Genomic DNA, 20682 nt, shown 5'->3' on the forward strand with positions numbered 1-20682 from the left:
AACAACAAAAGTCCCTTTGTCTTCACAAGCAGATGTCTAGACAAAACCGCCTGGATGTCTCAGGAGCTGACGGCTACAGGCCCGAGCGATGAGGTGAGGAATCAAATTAACAAGGGAGGCAGCTGGCATCGGTAAAGCCCTTTGGCTAGGCTCTGTTGTTTTGGTGATAGACAGAATGAATTAATGAGATATAACGTGATGTGCTGCACTGGCTCACCTTGTGACACTGATGACGGTCACAGCATTGTGCTGACCAAGGACACATCGTTCCAATCTCATTCATTAGACCATAAAAAGAAAACAGGACATTTTCGACGCATATCCTCAAAAATTAAACCAAAGCACCCCCTACTGTTACAGTTTATTGGCCTAGATCTACTTTTTCCATATTTATTGAGAGCTCAATAAACTTGTATGCATTAAAATGATCAATTTGGGTGTTATTTAAATCTAATCTTCCTGTGATTTCTCATGTCTTCTTTTATCTGCTAAATGAAAAGGATGGTCATCTACACGTGAGGTGACTGCATGAGACATGGACATGTAACCATAGCAACATCACAAAGCCAGACAGAAATCTCTTTGTAGACATTACTTAAGGCTCTCCCACCATCTCATACAGTGATGGACTTTTTTTTTTTTCACAGTGGCAAGAATCCGCTTTTGAGAGATTTTCTAAAGTGGAAAATATATAATATTTTAGTTGTGAAAAGAATGCACCATTGGCTCCTGGCTTATAGTAAACTTATAAATGAATCCACGGCCCCTGCTGTTGACCACATGTAAAACTTTATCGTTGTAATCTGCTATGAAAAACAACTGCTTCCATTTAAGGAGGTCAAGTCAAGTTGAACTGTGGACTTGGCGAGTTTTGACCTCCTGGTACAAGTGGGCATCAAAACACACACTGAAAAAAAAAGAAGATTGGAAATGAACCTGTCTTCACTGAGATACTCTCAGAGTTTTTTCTTCTTCTTTTTTCAAGGTTTATTTTCAGGGTGAGAAACTCTTTATTGGTCACCTGCAGTAAAAGGTGCCTCACAGGCCACATTGTCGATTGGGACGCACTGACAAAAAGACATTTCTGCTGTTGCAGATTGTGTATCTATCTTGAAGAATCAATCTGCCATAACATTACATGAGCACATCTCTAAAGCTGTTTAGGCCTGACCGTTTGCAACCCCAACTCTGTGAGGTGCTGCATAAGAAAAGTGATAAATAGTGTTGCAGCAGCTCAACTGTTGGATCAAAGCTGTTCACCACTTTTCCTTCCTTTTGCACTTTTGATACATACTCAAGACACCCCACTCAATTTGCAGCTTAGAACATGCTGATACAGTCACCGAGCTGTGACAGTTTCACCCTGGTCAAACACTACACTTGGATCTAAAATGACAATTATTCTGCTTTTAACACATCAACTTTAAGGATGAAACATAACTTGGTGCTGAATATATCCAACCCACTGGCAGGTCCTATGATATGGTCTGTGCTATTGTTTTGCGATGTCAGTGGTCATACTTTGGCTGGTTGGTGTTGCTGTGCAGGTGTATAAGTGTGCAGGCTGTTTTTCAATAAGAATACAACAATTCATCAAAACCTATGCCAAATTTCTCTATCTTACCACCTGCTGATCCCACCTGTTTGTTCTACTGGAGGCAGATAGCAGAGGCTGGAGGCTGATGCCATTGAACTCTCTTTCAAATAGTGTGGGACAGCAGCTCAATCTGTCTTTAAGGCTTATAGTTTACCAAATATCAGAAGGTTATTTATGTACCGGTATATGGTTGTTTGAACCACAGTGACTTATAGGCAGCATGGACCAGCAATTCACATGCCTGATATGAAAAGATGCATAGATCTCCATGGATCTATCAGCAAATCCAAGCTGCATGGTTTAAAATGAATCAACAACATTCTTCAATATAACTAGTCACCTATTAATGATGCAATCATGACCAATAAAGCTGCAATATACTGAGAACATATGCCATGTTAACCAGATATTTGTGACATCCACTTAAAGTGAATTACTGTTTGAAAATAAAACAGTAAATCGTATAATCCTAGAGCTGTCAAATTGATCAATTTTACATATGCAGAATGTTTGAAACACACAGATGTTCTTAATGGCTACATCTGCATTAATTAAAGCAAGCGGCATAGCAATCCCTCCCTGAAAAGCAAGAAGAAATGCTCAAGAGTGAATCCTAATTACCGCTCCCATTACTTCTTGACTTTTCAATCATCTTGCAATGCAACACAGACCTAGATCTCACAGTACTTTCCTCAAATGTGCTGCAGTGCACACAGTCTTCCACGTGACCTCACTGGGTGCCGAGATAAGGATGAAGAGCAGCCCTTTGTGTCTTGTCTGTCACAAAGACTCAAAAACACAGCAGCAGCCTTTCATTTTCTCAGTCATTCATCCCTTGTGTTTCCTGTGCCTCTGACGAAGTAAGCATAAGCATTATGTAATGTGTGTACACATGGCAAAACCGTGCCAAATCCACACTCAGTGTGCATGCATACCAACACCTCCACCATCACGTGGCGTAAACAAGTCCCAACATGCCAAATCTTGTAATTCAAAGGGACATGTAATCTGATCTAATTAAAGACTTAGAGATTTTATGTAGAATTGCATTGGCAGTTTAGCTCATTGCATTTGCAGGATTTATTTGCGGTATTTTGATGATAACACCAGATTCTCCAATAAGTTAAGCCCTGACTCATTTTGCATAAATCAGACTGAAAAATAAATGTGGTCGAGTGCATAATACGAGAGAGATAAGAAGAAAAATCAAGAAGCTTGAAAAGAACTAATGAAGATGATTTGAAGGCAGAGTGGTTAAGTACCAGAATATCAACGCAATGTCTTTAGAAGATCATGTACTCTGCGTAATTGAAACTAATCCATTCCAAAAATCTGCATCTTTAAGGTTATTTGGTTTAAGAGGTTCGTCAGAAAGGATGTGTCTACCACTGTTTTTGCAAAATCAAGGCACGAGACGTGAAGCGCAGTCAACTGCACTGACAGCAATGTACTGATGTACCTAACCCTCGTACGCTTTAATACAAGTATTAATCAGGTGGCTGGAAAACCAGTTAAAAAACTGCAACATTTCAACTGTTTCACAGCAGATACTAACTAAAAAATGTAAGTTAATTTCAGTTTCAACAAGTACAGTTTATAATTGTGCCTTGAAGTTTGGCTGTTCAGAACAACATTATTCCTTTTGAGCACAAACTGAACGGGAGCCAGAGAAAAGATATCAGAAAGCGAATATAATTTATCATCATTGCTTAGAGGGTGCGTGTGTGTGTATGGTAGGGAAGATGCCTGCAGGTACAATTGTTGCATTTGCCAATTGAGTCCATTCTTTACACTGTTTTTTTTTTCAAATTCAGGTTCGAGGGGTGTTGGAGCCAATCTTGACTAATGATAGGTGGAAGTATAGTATACCTTGGGCAGCTCACCAGACAATCAATGGACAAACACACAAAGACAGCTAATCACACACACATTCACACTTGCGGATGATTCAGGGTCAGTCATTCACCTTAAATTCATGTTTTTGACATGTGGGGGGCGGAGCAGAGTACCCGTAAACATCTCACGATACCATGAAGAGAACATATGAACTCCAGACAGAAAGACTGTGTCCAGCAACACTGAAAGGATGTAGGAGTGAGATTCAATACCATATTTTTCCATATTTTCAGGAAATGGCTTTAATGTAAATGATCGGTGGCATGTTCCAGATACGACTGGTATTTTCAGTCACAAATTACACTCCATGTGCGTTACATGCTCCCTCGAGGCTGCATTTACATTTGTATTGGATGCTAAATTGTGAAACACCCTGGAAGGCAGGATCAGTCATGATACAATTTCCACAGTTTTATAGGAAGAAGGAAATAGAGAATCTGATGCAAAAAAAAGAATAATTTTATTTATCTTTTTTATAACGGTTTGGCACAGATCAAGAGATAAGTTAATAACTGGGTCAGTGAATTTTCCATTTTAAAGGATCTTGAAATCGCTTTAGAATGAAGAAACCATTTAATCGGTTTGAAATGGACGATGGGAAGAGAGATTAGTGGAAGAAAAAAATTTCCATTGTATACCTTTCCTGCAAATGTATAATTTTGATGAATAGATAGCAGACTTTGCAAGTTTCATTCCGATTCAGTGTCTTATGTCATCCATATGATGTCCATTTCATATTGTTATAGAACCATGTGTGATCAGGTAGATTGTTGGTGCACACTCATCTTGAGGCAGCTGAAAGCTACTGACCAACTATAATTGGGTGTAAATTGAATGTGGTTATTCATGAGAAATGAATATGATAAACAGCATATGGTCTACTCAGGGGTCATTGAGAACCTGGTCTGTAGATGAGCGAAGAGCAACTGAAGTCTACATATTGGCAAAATGTACATTTAGAACTTTAAAGCAATACAATCCAAAGCACAGGCTACTGTTTTCTCAGCTACGCTCATACTGCATTATTTTATTTTAAGAGCGCAAACAGCTTGGTAGTTAAAATAGGTTGATTTTTGAAAAGGTTGATTTTCTTTGTTGTGTGTTTGTTTCAACAATACCCGAGGTGGCTACTCAAGCAGGACCGTATACATTCATGCCTGCAGCAAGAGCAACATCATAACCTGTTAAATCTGTGCACAGCACTGGATCGTCATTATTGGTTAAGGTAGAATGTATTATATATTTGCCTCACACTCTCCTTAGTTCTTTTCTTCTGGTGATTGGTGAATCCAGCAGTTCACCAGGTTCTTAAAGGAATGTCACATGATCTTTTCTCTTACCTTATCTGAAAATGACGAATATGAAACAATTCAAGGCATAAAAACAACACATCTGAGCTCTTTATCTACATTACCATTTCACAGAAACTGTTACTTTATTGTCACTACCTTTGCCAATGAACAGTTGGCGGTTAAGATTGTGTTTCTTCTATTTATCTATTTAGTCATTGGTGTGCATGTCTATATTTAACAACTTTTGCTGAAACTATTGACCTGAATTGCATGAAACACTCAAATTATTTGTTATCATCCGAGAACCAATAGATTAGATTATCAGACACAGCATCACCTGGAGAAGTAAGACATTTCCTCTGTCGTGGACACACTGGAGGTGAGCCATCAGTTCCCTGGGAGCTGCAGTGAGCAACCTGCTAGCACATTGCTAACGCCGCTCCAGACCAAAATGGATTCATTTGTCTTTGGCTTCTGCAGCACCTCTCACTCTCCTTTTTTCTGTGCACCTCAGGCTTTCTACCTACTCAAGGCACCCACCTTTTATATTGGGGCATTGAAAACATAAATATGTCCGTGGACACATGCACAGAAACGTACGCAGCTATGCTGACTCACACAGGCCTCATTTTACTTTTTCCTTTGCTTCCATATCAAGCTCCTCTCATGAGAGCAGAGTACAGTTGACCCCGGTGTAACATTTCTGCTGAAAACAACAGCAGGTTTTTCACCTTCTGTTTGCTTGTTTGCGCTTGGGTACATGTGAGCATACACAGATTCGTCAGCCAGAGGGCTTGTGAGTAACACATCTAAGCTGCACAGTAGCTTTACTCAAAAAACAAAGTAATATTTGATTTACATGACTCAGTAATCCTACAAAAATGCAAAAGCAAGCCAAAACATCTTTCAAAACAATCGTAATTTCAGAAATATGTAAAATGAAGCATCTTTTTTACAACAGAATATTATCAAGTTCTGTTTGTTAGTCACTGGTTTTGAATGAATCATATTGTTTTGTGGAACTTTCACATTAATTATTCCTGGAAGAGACACAAACTACATGAATATGCTTCAAGGCACCTTAAAGCTGCTGCAGCAGTCCGAGTGTACTTGTTACATTGTGCTTCCTGCGTGGAGAAACTGTGGATTTAGTTCAAAATGATCTCTTGGTTTATGTTTTATCTCAGAGAAAATGGGTTTTAGCAGAGTTCAGCGAGTTCCAGGTGTAGCTATTTACTGCCCTCCTGTTCCCACACTGTGGCTCACCTCACTGGTACTATGACAGAACGCAGCAATCACAGAAGCATTCAGTGACCTTTTTTTAGGAGAAGAGGTGTGAGAGCAATCTTCAAACATCAGTTAAAGGCAAAGGTCAGTTTACCCGATTGCACAGAGGTGAAGCGTTCCCTTTTCTTGGAAAACTGCAATCCTGAGTCTTTTAACCTTTATAGTTTTAACAGCGTGTTCCTTCAGTGTTTCTTAGCACGTCAGATGTCTGATCATTGTCACGGTCACTCAGCAAATGTTTGATTCTGACTGCTGATTGCAATCATTTTCAGCACCCGAAAAAATTAATTAAAAAAAGGAAAAAATTGACATTATATATATACACCCACACACACACACACACACACACACACACACACACACACACACACACACACACACACACACGAGTGATGCTTGCAGAGCTGCGGTTGCATGGGTAGTCTTCAGAGGGTAGCATAAGATGGATGTTGTTAAAATGAGAGCACAATTGTAGTTTTGTTTATATTTCAATTATTTGCATTGAAGTTCATCTGTATTTAATATCACCAATAGCATTGCAAATAAAGAAAATTCTGGATTAAATACTTCACAAAATTGATTTAAAGCAGACAAATGGTTCAGTTTGGCAACTGAAGGATCTCAACTGTTGAAACTGTATAACTACTGTATCTGAATGCTGCTCATCACTGCTCGCCTTTTTAAAATGTGTTAAGTTACTGTTATGTTTGATTAGTGAGATCCAGTACATGCTGTCAACATAAATTATTTCTATTAATCTTAAAGATGAATGTGACCTTCAATTTGACCGAATTGCAGACAGATTTGAAAGCTGTCTCTTGTCATGTTATCTATATTTTGCAGTGTATTATTACGCCGTAGGTGGACTGTGAATGTGAACCATTGGCATTTGTTAAAGCCTTCCCCGTACTGCTATTAATAGGCATTTGACCTTTCATTCCTTGACTACCTTTCCATCCCGAACACAGTGGATAAAGGGCCATAGAGTGAAGTAGCGACGATAGAGAGAAGGAAAATATACAACTCTATATAGATTGATTGAAGCTGAAAATTACCATATTGTCATGGGACAATAGAGTATTCTTTACCATTATGTATATAGTACAGTGCTGCTCGAGGAAATACAGTATACTATGTGTAACGAAAAGGAAATTAATGTAAACATTATCTTAAAATGTTTAATAGTTAGACATTATTCTATACTATATAAATGACTTGGGCAACAGAAATAGTACATGAAAACCATAAACTGCATATAGATACAGATGTGAAAACAAATACCGGTAGTCCAAACTTTTGAACTCATTCTGTCAGTGTTATTCAATTTGAAGCATTCCAGTCCATTCCACAAATCATTGACTCACTTTGTGATGAATTATTATTATTAATAGTATTATTATTATTATTATTACAGTATTAGGAGAACATATCTTGTTACATTATTGACATTTATTCAATTTTTTTAAAAATTCCATGTTGAATTTTATTGCATTATATATCATAACAATGTGGGCCATTGTTACATTTGGGGTCACTAAAAGATGATGCGTTGCTTCTTGAAAGACGAGCGAAAGAGACATTTCCCAGTAAGACACCCAAATAGTCAGCTTGACTCTTCAGAGTCTGGCCATTAACTGAAGGTGGTGAGACAAAATAATACTGAAACAACCAGATAAACCTATTTTACATATGTGATATGAAATCAATGTATGCAAATTCAATCAATAGAAATAACAAGTATATTAACACTATAAAGGCTCTTGTGTAATACTATCTGTTTTTTCTTGATAAAATCCCTTATGAAATCATTGTTATCTATTGCTTTGACCAAGTCATCATTAATTATGTATAAATTAGATGTTATGTGAAAAAGATGTGCTTTCAGACAGTGTTAGGACAAGCTTTTGCACAAGATAGATATCACACACTGCGTAAAAAGGTGTTTCTTGTGATAAGGTCATGAAGAATGTTCAATATAATGTTTGTAGATGTGCATCTATACATATACAGTATATCATTACATTATCACCTGAACAATTTGGGAGGTAGTTTGTAGTTATCCTGAATGAGGTGTTGACTTCTCACTCAGTGAGTTAATAATGTGAGCGAACATGAGTAATAAATGAAAGTAGAGCATTTGAAGCATCAAATTAGATTGAAATTGTAAAATAAAGTTGGACATAAACTGCTGAAATATTGAACTAAATGTATGTGTGGTAATATAGTTGAAAATTCAGACAAACACGAGTTTTGAAAGCATTGACAGAACAACTCATCACCTTAAACCTTTGTCGTCAAATGGTGAATGAAACTGTCCTGACCTGCATAAACCAACACATGGATGATGAGATGCTCATACAGTCAATAACGTTCATAGACTACACTTCTGCAACAAACTATATACAAATGTTTATCATGAGGAGTCGTTGTCCTAACATCCCAATCAGAAAACTAAACAGTTAAAACACAAGAGCACAGATGAAAAATATGCTGCCAAGCTCATGTACTGTCTCTTCCAATAGTATACTGCTATTCTTTTATTGTGCACCCTGCAAGGGTAAAGTAAGGATAGAGTGCAGTGTGTGGTTATGAATAGTGTAATACTGCTGCCTCATCCCTTTTCTGTCCCAATACCAGAGCAGTACTTTTGCTTGCTCACCTTTTTGCATCAGTAAAATCTGCCATTACTCTAGTTTACAAATACAGGGCTGCAAAGCCTATTACCTGTAATTCACTCAAAACTCAGTGAGACATGAGGCAGGACTGCACATGTGTTGTTGAGGTTAACTGCTGATGTGCACATATCTATGGCAACAGGCGTGTTATTAATGAGGTCGTATTTGGAAAAAACAACAAACATTTAGTGATAACAGTATAAAGCTGGAATATGTGTTGTGCGAATACACTCTTAATGTGTCTATCATGGGATGAGCGTCGGACACCTTCTGCAGTAGCTGAGCCACTGAGCAAAAATATTCATTATATTTGCAGGCCTTCTCACACACTCAAGACAGCCAATAAAAGTGTGTGACAAAGATGAATACCTAATTGATGACTATCTGATGGTATTGTTTTTCTGACTGACACAACAAAGCTGTCCCCCCCCCTCTCTCACACACACACACACACACACACACACACACACACACACACACACACACACACACACACACACACACACACACACACACACACACACACACACACACACACACACACACACACACACACACACACACACACACACACACACACAGAGCAGCTCAGTGACCTCCTACAATGACTCGCTCATGCACCATTGGCCAAATTAGGTTTACTAATTGCTGGCTGCTGGTCGCACAATGACACATGACTGCTGATGAGAAGATTTTTCACCCCCCAAAAAATAACGGCTGCAGTGGCTTTTTTCAAGCTATGAGCTGTCAGAACTGGCTAACTTATCTTGATTAGTCAGCACAGTCAACAAATTTCTTGCGGGCCCGAACACCTGGCAGTTCCTGGAGTTGAGGGAGGACATGCAATATGAGCTTCAGTAAAGTGAATTGATTTTTTGACCTCCAGTGAATCTTCAATGACAGTATATGTCACCACATATAGAATAGTATTGTGTACTGCTGTCATGTATATATTAGTTCTTGCTAAAACTATTGTACTTGTCCATCAAAGAGGTGTGACAATAGTAGCGTGACCACAAAAACTACAGCTGTCCATATCATCATCACCGTCTTAATGAAGTGTAAATGTTCCAAAAACAATTATTGACAAACCATTAACAAAACAATTAGATTTTTCAAATATGTTATTTATGTTACAATTATATACTCAATACAATGCAGGTTTTATTCTGAAAAGGATCTTCAAAGCCAATTATCTTTTCAATTTTCTAAGTCAGAAAGCCTCAGCTGATATTATGTGATAAAACTGTGGACCATATAATAGCATTTTCTAAAAATATACCTTGAACAGCTACAGGGTGGTGTAGTGATTACCACTACTGCCTCACAGACAGATTAGAGTCCGGACTCGGTGTTATGTGTGGAGTTTGCGTGTTCTCCCAGTGACTGTGTGGGTTGTCTCTGAATACTCAAACCAAAGTGTAAAAACTTTCATTTGAGGTTGGTTGGTGACTCGGATCCCTCTTTTTTGTTTCAGCACGGGTCTGAAACAGCAATGGATGAAGACATTACTTTCCCTGAAGTGACCCATGAAATTTTGATGCTATAAAAGCCATCTGACTTTCTCGCCAGTGGATCAAACTGGGGCTGCGTTGTATCAAGCAAACGTGCCATAATGTTCAGGATCACAACTGTAATATTGTGAGAGAAAAAGAGCACTAAAGGAGATGATTTTAATGAATTGTTCATTGGCATTTCTTCTTCTACCACAACAGTTCTTTTTCTCTGGCACCTAAGTTGCACCAACTGAGAATGAGCAGCGTTTCTGGAGCAGCGTTTGGAGCACTCGATTGATTTTTTTTTCTTTTGGTCATGTTTTCCCTTGGTTTATTTTTTTGTTGCTGACTAAATAATTAACTCTGAAAAACATTGATTTTTAACCATATGAATCCACAGAGCAATGAAAAATACTTCAAGATTGAAAATGTATGTGGATCCTCATTGGCACTGAAAGCCTTTACTATTCGTGACAGATCACAAAGTAGATCAATTGTATATTACATATTAAGTATTATCCTCCAACCCATACCATTACATTTTCTACAATCATCATTTTGAGAATAAATAAATGTCGCTAAGTGAATGGGTTGAAATTTGATTGAAGATAATATGGATCTATCAACACATCCCTGCGACACCTTGAAAATCATTTGGCCAGGGTTTACAGTCTTAGTATCCAGTAACAGATCAGTGTTAATCTGTTATGTGGTAAACCCTCTTTTTTCATATCAACGGGAATGCTGTTTCTCCCTCTTCTACCTCGAGCCCACAGTTACTATTTCTATCTCACCTCATTTTTCCCTGCTGTTCTCTGATCTGATTGACTGTTATGAGAAGTGACCCTCTTCCAGACTCCGGGCAATTCTATTACTCAAACCCTTTATTGAAACTACATCCACTTTCACACAGCACCAACGCACAAACCGACACCACTGGGAGACAAACACATGCTCCTACGGTGACATCTGCACAAAAAGACACACACACAGTGTTGACACTGCGAGACGGTACATGGATGCATGCTCAGCAAGCAGACACGCAGGTCTGGGCACAGAAATAGAGGAGCAACCACATGAATGCGCACGCGTACACACCTGTCAAGCTCCCTCTCTATTCTATTTGCTTTCAATAAACCCAATCTGAGCATATGTTGGTCGTTTCGCCCCAGGCAAAGGGAGGAGTGTCCTGAGAGCCCTCTGCAGAGAGCCTTGTTGCCAACCCACTGCGCCAACCCTGATGACATTGTTGCTATGCTCTATTCACCAGAGCGGGGCCAGTCCTCCCTGCCACTGACTCAGCAAATCACGTTAAAGATGAGACATAAAGACACGCCACGAGCATTAATAACACCGCCCAAAACAAATCAACGGCTATTATCTTGTTGCTTTATTAGTGTTTCAAGATAATCACAAAGAGAATCATTTCCTTTTACTCATGGCAAGATCATAACAGAGTAAGAAAGACAATCGGTTGTTGTGGAAATTCTTTTTCTTTTACTTTTTTTTACTTTTGTTGTGGAAATTCAAAACACCGAACAACATTATGTCTCCCTTGCGCTATGCCGGGGTGTCGAACATGTGGTTCGGTGACCAAGTCTGGCTGGCAAGTGAGTTAAATAAAGCCCACAGAGTAAATTATAAATGTGTCAATGTTTTATGAGGTTTTTTTCAATGACAAAAACTATTGCTCGTAATTTTTCTATTGGTTTGATAATGAAACACTGTGGCCCAGAACTGAACAATGGAATACAGCAAAGCTTTTAGCTGCAGGTTAGTTTTGTGATTGCTAGCAAAGTAGCTTTAGCAATAAAGCTAAACCACGAGGGGAAATGTGTCTAAGCATGCATGACAATGGCTACAGAAATCCTTTGTTCTGTGAAGCAACAGGCTTTTGCCAATAAATACATATCTATATTTGTTAAAAAAAAGGAATGAAGCAAAAAAATCTAAAAATGTATGAGGTGTACTTCTTTTGAATTGCAGTAAAACTAAGGGTAAATATTTGTAAGGGTTTTGAAATGTTACTATGTTAATATTTTGCATGTAGACTGAATATTGTTTTAAAAAATTGTGTTACCACAACACAACGCTCCACTGCAGTGCAAAGGTGAAATGAAAATAAAGAGCTGGAGTATCTCGCCGTGTTTTCTTGCTTTTCTACTGATTCGAGAAACCATTAATTCATGACTCACAACTGTGAAACTATCTAAGCCTTCAGTCTTGTCATTTATGACATCCCCACTGAACACTGTTTACCATGCAGGCTTATCTGACTGCAAACTAATGTATTTCAATCCAAGTGTAGGAGGTGGAGCGTGCTACAGGTGGGGAGAGAGAGAACGTAAAAGTCACAGAGGTCAACAAATCCCACCTGTGTGATATCACTGTTGTGTCAGCCCTACAATAACATTATTATGTATTACATCTCTTTGTGTTTCAGGACAAATAAACAAGCCTGGGGCAACTGATGTGTATTTACTTTTCTGGACAGCACAGGCCCAACTGAACACTAAAATAATCTCACTCTTATTATACTCTATCTCTTTTTGCATTAAACAAAATACAACTGTGGTCAATAGAGATATTCAATCAACATATGAATAACTATAATGTGATTATGAGATGGTAAATAACCACTTTTTTTTTAAGAAAGCTACTTGAGAGCCTTCAGGCCTTTAGGAAGATTTTGGAAAGGGGTTTCTGCATGGGTGTTTTGTTTTTCCATAATTTCAATGTGATTTATGCATGTTTTTATTTAACAGCAGATGCTTGTCTGCTTCCACAAAAGGATTACAATCCCAAGTGTTTATATCAACCACAAGATCCACAACAACACAACCGTGTTTACGTGTTTCTCCTTCTCGCCATTGTCATATTATTATTATTATTATTATTATTATTACTACTATTATTATTATTCACCTTCTTGTAGTGTTTTCTGCTTTATCCTTGTACGATCATTTACACTTTTGTAATCCATCACGAGATGCTGCAACTACTTTGATCCACGAGGAAGAAGATTGATGGATGAAGTAAAGGAGGATATGGAGAGCGTTGGTGTAACAGTAAAGGGGTGAAGGGTGAGATGGAGGGAATGTCCTGTGCAGCACCGTGATGGAGCTGAAAGAAAAAGGAGTAAAAGCGGAAGAATTCAAAGATGAAGAAAAATAAGTTAAAGAACATGAAGATGAGAATAAGGACTACCACAAAAAAAAGATCTACACAATCAACTTGATGTCTACTTTCACAGCCGAAACACAGCCTAAAAACTACATTATGTAGACAGGACCAGGACAGATGCTGAACTTGGTTCACTTCACTGGATGGATCAGTGCAGTGAAGTTAGTCATGATGGGACTTACACTAGAACAATGCACGTAAATGTAACTTTGAAACATTCATCACATTTTCAAGAAGCAACAAATTAAGCTGATTCCATGGAAACTTGCGTAACTGATTGCTCCTCTGGTTACACTGAGTCACACAGACATACATACTGTACATACGTACCCGCACTCAGGGAGACGAGCATTGTCCACACACCAGAAAAAGCTTCCTCCCACAGACAACTCGCATAACCTCAGTCCCACAGAGTCAATCAATAACAGTATCTGAATATTAAACTTTCCAGACATGAAAGGGGCATAACTGTGGAGAGAGGGCAGTGATAGGACATGAGTAAGAAAGAAAAAGAGGCAGAGCACTGGCTGTAAATTGTTTGCTTTTACAAACTGCTCCACCCTGGAGAGACTACGTGGGTGAAGGAAAAAAGAAAGGAAAATTGAGAAAAATTGTAAAATGCACTTGCAGCTCTACAGGACCAGTTTCGATGCATAATAAATTTAAGAGACAGGTACCATCACAGTATAAAAAAGCATGAAAATCTCCTGAAAGCGCTGTGTGGTCTGCAAATACAGCAACAAAGAAAGAAACACAGAAGCGGAACACATCAGAAAAGCAAGGGAAGTAAAAACAAAGTGAGGCTATTACAGAAGATGGCAGGCAGATGTAGAAAGCCCTGAGAGGGCAAAGGAAGAAGATTCAGGCTGGCTGTGAAGGACAGAGGACGGGTGAATTGAATAAACAAAGGTAGAAATAAAAGGGAATAAAGGTCCTCCAGACACAAGGCGACGGGAGGATGGGACAGGATGAGAGATAAAGACGTATGTGTGTGTGCCTGTGAGACCACGTGATCGGGGGGGGGGGCGTGAGAGAGAGAACCACATGGGAAGGAAGGTGTGTGCAGCATGTCAATACAAATACTAAGTCACTCGAGGGCCTTTCATCTAGCTGAAATCTCAGGGCTTCTTTACAGTCACACATAGCATGCAGAAGAAAAGGGTGGACCATGTGCAAGAGAGAAGTCATGGCCATGCACCGTTGGTTGAGCCTTTCACGTATCCAAGTCACGTCACATCGTCAGTTATTCCCTGTGCTATCAAACATCCCTGTGAACCCTTGCCCCTCTCCTCAGAATCCACTCCACGTTTCTTTCGCTCGTTGTTAAATATTCACGCAATGTCACATCTCAATCTGTTACCGACTCTTTTTTCCTTTCACTTTGAGCACAGAAATCCTTCAATCTGCTTGTGTGTTGCCTCGGCGGGACCTGCTCCACTGCTACGCTGCATCAATAATTGTTTGCTGCCTGTGTCGTTCGGGTTCCCTGAAGGGACAGTGGGAAGGTTGGGTATTTATGAGGGTGTAATCTCCTACCTGCATTGCACTTGCACATACTCCCCGATCCCCATGACTGGGTGACTCTGGGGATGAGACGCTCAATGGGCATTTCTGAGCCTGCAACATGGCATGCGAGCAACAAGAAATGACAGGGCGGAAAGAGGGATGAGGATCGGGAGGAGGGGGGTTGGAGGAAGGAAAGCTCTGCCTGAAGAGACACTACTGTATATAATACTGTATATAATCAGTATAATAAAAAATCATTATTGTATACAGTGCTGGTAAACAATTCCCCGTGCTACCTGTGGCTTCACTTACTGTGATTTGTGTGTATGTAGTTCACTGAAACACAAATGTATGAGGTGCATTTCAAAGATCAGTTTTTTCAGTGCACTTGGAGCTCTATTTTAGAATATCAACGAAATAGAGTACAACAAACTGAAAGCATTTATCTTATGGCAGATTATGCTTCATTCCTTAGAGCAAATATGTTCAGTATCAAATGATGAGTAGTGTATCTATATTAAACGTATGTGCAGTATGTGTATGTTCCTACTGTGTCTCCAGCTCACACAGGCGGGTGAACTCAAAGTACAAGGATACATTCGTACGCCGCCTGATCTTGAGCCGATTGCCAGGATCTTCTGCACTGGGTCAAAGGCCAAAGCAGTGGGCTGGTAAGGAAAACCATGACGAACGGTCTGTAGAGAGAATAAAAAACATGGATTGATATGTTATTTGAACAAGGAAAACATGTTAGCTTATTAAAATGCACAGTCTTCATCCCCTGACATACTTCTGTGTGGTCAAAATGAATCTTTGACGCTTTTAATAATTGTGATGAATATACATGTATGATGAAAGGTTTGGTACTTTAGCTGTTAAAACAAATGTCTAAGGTTATGTTTTGTTTGTCGTAAGTAAGTAGTAAGTAGCTGTATGCTTGTTACACAGAATAGATAGACAAAAGAATTAATATATCACTAAATCAGACCTTAAACATAAGTGTTAATTGTATTAATATAAATATTTCGGGGCATCTGTGAGTGGATTTAACAGGGTTTATGGTTCTAACTTGCTTAGAAAGAGCTTTGTGTTTGATTAGAAATGAAATAAACTCAGTTGCTCACATGCATTACTGTAAACAGACATTTTCTCTGTTTGTCAATTTCTATCTGCACAAATTGACAAAAATAGAACAGTCATGTAGAATTTTAGAACACTCAAGGCCCGTTAGTCTTTACAAAGTCGAAATTCATTTACTGGTAAAACAAAGAGTCTTTATGATACAAAATTAATGCAGAAAATGCAGTTTTTATTTGCAAGTGGGCTCTGAGCAGAAACAAAAAGAACCAGCCTGAACAGTCATATGCCAAAACCTGACGAGGCAAAATAACTCTGTCTCTTACACTGCCACTCTGCAATGCAATGCGATGCAATGCACTCCAGCTGTCTGCCATTAGTCATGTTAAATTTCCCAGCAGTGCCTCACTTACAGTAATCCACTATTGAGGAGTGTAGGTACATGGACAGCACGGTTGTGTTGAAAGACAATGATCCATTTACATTTAACTAGAAAACTTCAGCATGAGAAAATACTGCGACAAACCAACTATGTGAAAACACTCTTCTGAAGTCCAATATGACATGATTACCATTCAATCCCCTATTCTTTCATTTGGACAGACTATGTGATGAACTTACAAGACTGGACAGGCTTGGGTAGGCTGGTTAGCTTCCTCCAGTAGCCATAACCACTGCCCAGTACTGTTTATCGAATAAAGTGGTCTAAAAAGAAATACTGTATCTGTTAATAGTAACAGCTCTTTAAAATATAATGGACTATAACTTGTTGCCAGCATATATGAACCCATATTACTTTCTCTCTGTCTAAATATGGAGAGATACATTTTTGGTGAACATTGGGTCATGGAACCTGCGTGGCGACACAGTGGTAGCCTGTCAACTGGAAGTTGAACTTCAAAACCTCTGATCTCAGGTCTGCTTCACTAACATGGATGGATGGATGGGACTGTAAGTGAAGTACGTTAAATGCCTGGTAAGGACATGTACTTCCTCTCCAATGCTTACCATGAAACAGGCCAGGTGTCTAATCACCTTTTTTCAAGACAGAAATTAGAAGCAGTTATTGTAAAGCTGGATTCTCAAAATATGCTCAGTATTCATACAAATGAAAGGTTCTGACCACAAAGAGAAACCCCAATTAGTTGCAAGAAAAAAATCATGGATTGATGTTTGAAAGGACGTTACCATAAGTGAAAATCTGAACAAAAGCCATTGAATAATAAACCTCCAGCATCCATTGTTGCCAGACCCCACTCCCACCTCATCATAAGTACAAACACCTTTGTTTGGCTGCCTAAATTATTGTAGTGTTGGCTTTGTGCTCTCATTAATATTGCAGAAGCATGTATTTGAAAAGATAATATGAGTCTGCAGATGAATGAAACGGTGATAAAACACAGTGGGAATCAAATAACTCTGGGTTTATCAGACTTGACAGAGGATAATAAGAACCAACACACAGACACCCAAGCACACTCTAACCAAGGGAATGGAAAGTGATGCTGCATTTGTGTGTCTGCAATTTCACTATGACTGCATATTTCCTTTCCAGCATAAAGTAAACAGAAGTCTCCTGTAAGAATCTGCATTGCATGAGTGTGCATCCCTGTGTGTCAGAGTGCTATGCTGTGGCATACCAATTAAGATTACCTGACCTTCACAGCACATATATCTGTCACTTGAGTAATACAAACACAACAGGGTTCCAGCGCACATAGGGCCAGTAAGTTCCTTGAATACAAATAGGGCCATAAAGAATAGTATAAATAACCTTTAGACTGAATCCGACATTTAAACGATTTAACGTCTGGAACTGAGCTTCAAACTGAACAATGCACAGCAAAAAATGACAAGACCCTATTGGTGTAGTTTTTTAAATTACATTCTAACATTGTTTTCTCTACCTTTACTCTATGGTAAATACCAATTTATTGAATTCCTAGCTTTTTAACAATTACAACCAGGTTCCACTATACTTCTTCCGTCCCTGCTCTCACATCTATTCTTCACATGTAAATATAGTTTTTGAAGAAAGATAAATTCATTTAAATCTTATGTCATGACAACAATGTTGGTTTTTCAGCTTTTCTCTTTTGCGGTTGCTTCAGCGACAGACTGTATTTGCTTTGGCCATAAGTTATACACCTGATGGCCTTCATGACGCAGCACTCAAGTGTATAAACCTAGAATCAAGTGGAAAAAGTAAAGAGCAATGCATTTGTTTGTGTTCAAGCATTGAAGATGTGCTTGAAGTAGCTTCAATGTGAAATTTATAAACATGTTTTCTTCAAGTCAATGGGGGAAATAAAAATATCCCCTTGTTTTTGCTTTTCCAAGTGAGTAGCTTTTTGAGCTTTTTATGAAACTATAGTGAAAAATGTTCTAATGTTACAATTTTATATTCATGTAAATGTGAACAAAAATTTTTGGTCTTTTAAATTGCAGCCCAATAAAAAAACATTCTGAGATTGTGTCAATGGCAAGTAAGATAAATGGACCAAGTCTTAGATTAAATTTTTCACGTCGAGGACAAGTAAGGTGGGCAACATCCTACATGGAAAGTACTATATATACTATATACTATAGGCCACTTTGGTAAGTATAAATATATTTAAGAAATCATTTGTCACATGTAGTATTAATATTTTTAACTCCACAAAGTGACCAATGAGGTCTGGACCACAGCCATGGCATGAACCATTCTCAATATTTAATGGTTAACACCATTTATGTAACCAATTTTATTTGTTCACGTTTTTTTTTTTGGTGAACCAAAAACACATTTTCAGTGCTAGAGATTTATTATTTTCTATTCTTTAGTTACATTTAGTTATACAGTTTGTGAAAAGGGCTTACATAAAAACAGCTCAGCAAAAACCACAGGTCACATCACACTTTCACAATCGAGAGAGGACTGTGCACTCCCACACAAAACCATTCATATGTAAAAGCCATGCATACACATGGTGGTAAATGCATCTGAGAAAGAACCTGGTCAGATGCACACACTTCCACACACTCATCCTCCAGGTGTTGCAATCAGGCCCCTTCAGGTTCTCTCACTAGATCAGCTTAACTCTTGTGCACAGTTGCTGGGATACAGGAGATCCACCCCCTACATATACATACAAGAGAGCCAAGAAGTGGATGAGAAGCACATTTGCTTTAGTGAATCTTAGAGCTGGTCATACATATTTTAAAGCCAAAGCCATAAAAGCCCCCCTCTAACTCTTTCAGTGTGGTGCATTTGTGCATCTATTCATCTTAAGAAAAATTAATGAATTGATGTGACTAAAAATATAAGATGTGTTTAAAATACCTGACAACATATACACACCAAATAAGGGGAAGGCCCACACACAAGTCTTGACCCTTTACATTCATATTGTTGAAGCAGCCAAAATACACATTTGAAAATGCAGCCAGCGATGCAGTAACCATTAACCTGCTGCAATAGACCTGCGTTATGCCTGCCAGAGACTGCATTACATTAACTCTGCTCACATCCACCTCCTCCCCTTTTCACTTTCTCTGTTGTCTGCACACACACAGCCTTTATGTACACGAGCTTGATGTCCAATCAGATAACCCCAAACAGACGTCCCACCCCTCCAAGACTAATACCACCTCATGCCACCCACCAGTATCTCTCTCGCTCTCTCCCCACACAATGTTTAGCTGCAGAGCTGGTCTAGACCCCAGTTTCTATAAATAGCAAGCAGCACCCATGTCTACCACTGCCAGCCACTCGTGCATTGAACCGCTTTATCTACAAATACAAATCAACACAGCAAGATGGTGCTTAAGACTACCACCAAGCCTATATATTAAAATGATGATTGTTTGCACATAAAAAGTGAGACAAAATGGATTTGATGAAGCTTATTTAAACCAGAGGATATCTGCTGTACATAATTACTATTTTATAACCATACAGAAGTAAATGTATAGAAATTAACTACATTTAGTAAATAAATACATGTTTGTTCTACTACTTGCAAAATGTTCTGGTGCCAGGCTTCACAGGACTGAAATCGTTGTAAAAGGTTTAAATGTAAATCACCAGATCAGTATTGTATTGCATAAACTGAATACATTTAACAGAAATTCAACAGAAATGTTTATGTAAAAGGAAGAAGTGGTAGGATTATAATGTTGTAGTGAAACACAAAAACCCATCATACTATAATAATAATATCTCCCAAGACTGACCGTGAACTCAGTTTGTAATCAAAGTTGAAAATAGAAACCCAGTCCCGACATGGGATGTATGTGCAGAACGTCGCATTGAAAAGTTGTCTTTGTGCATACTGATGAATAAAAGGCCTCTGGATAATGCAGAGTAATAATACAACAACAATGGGCACAGGTTTTAGCAACAACTACACTGTGTGCTACTTTCAGTCCTCGTAGCATTTAGGATTTGGGTGTGAATAAGGATCACTATCTGGACTTCAAATGGCTTCAAACTCATTTCAGTTAAAGGGCAGTATACAGCCATATTTGATCTCAGGAAAGTGAGACAAGCAATATGATTGCATTTGTTTAATGATCTTTTAGTGCAATTTCCAAGCATACACCTGGCACAAACAGCATCACATTTGTCTTTAAAACCTCTTTAAATTGTTTTCATATTTTGTTCAGCCACGACCATCCTGGGAAACAGATTG

General features: G+C 38.6%; 1 protein-coding gene across 1 annotated transcript in view; it reads right to left on the minus strand.

Annotated features, from left to right (window-relative positions):
- stxbp5l (syntaxin binding protein 5L) overlaps positions 1-20682 on the minus strand; it is a gene marked incomplete at both ends in the record, with an annotated part of 133254 nt that overhangs the window by 100521 nt on the left and 12051 nt on the right. The window contains one exon of the mRNA XM_080498534.1: positions 15530-15627. Within this exon, the coding sequence (XP_080354660.1) occupies positions 15530-15627 (98 nt within the window). The remainder of the gene's footprint in view (positions 1-15529; positions 15628-20682) is intronic.

The sequence above is a fragment of the Blennius ocellaris genome, assembly GCF_963422515.1.
Source record: "Blennius ocellaris genome assembly, chromosome: 6".
NCBI classification, from domain to species: domain Eukaryota; kingdom Metazoa; phylum Chordata; class Actinopteri; order Blenniiformes; family Blenniidae; genus Blennius; species Blennius ocellaris.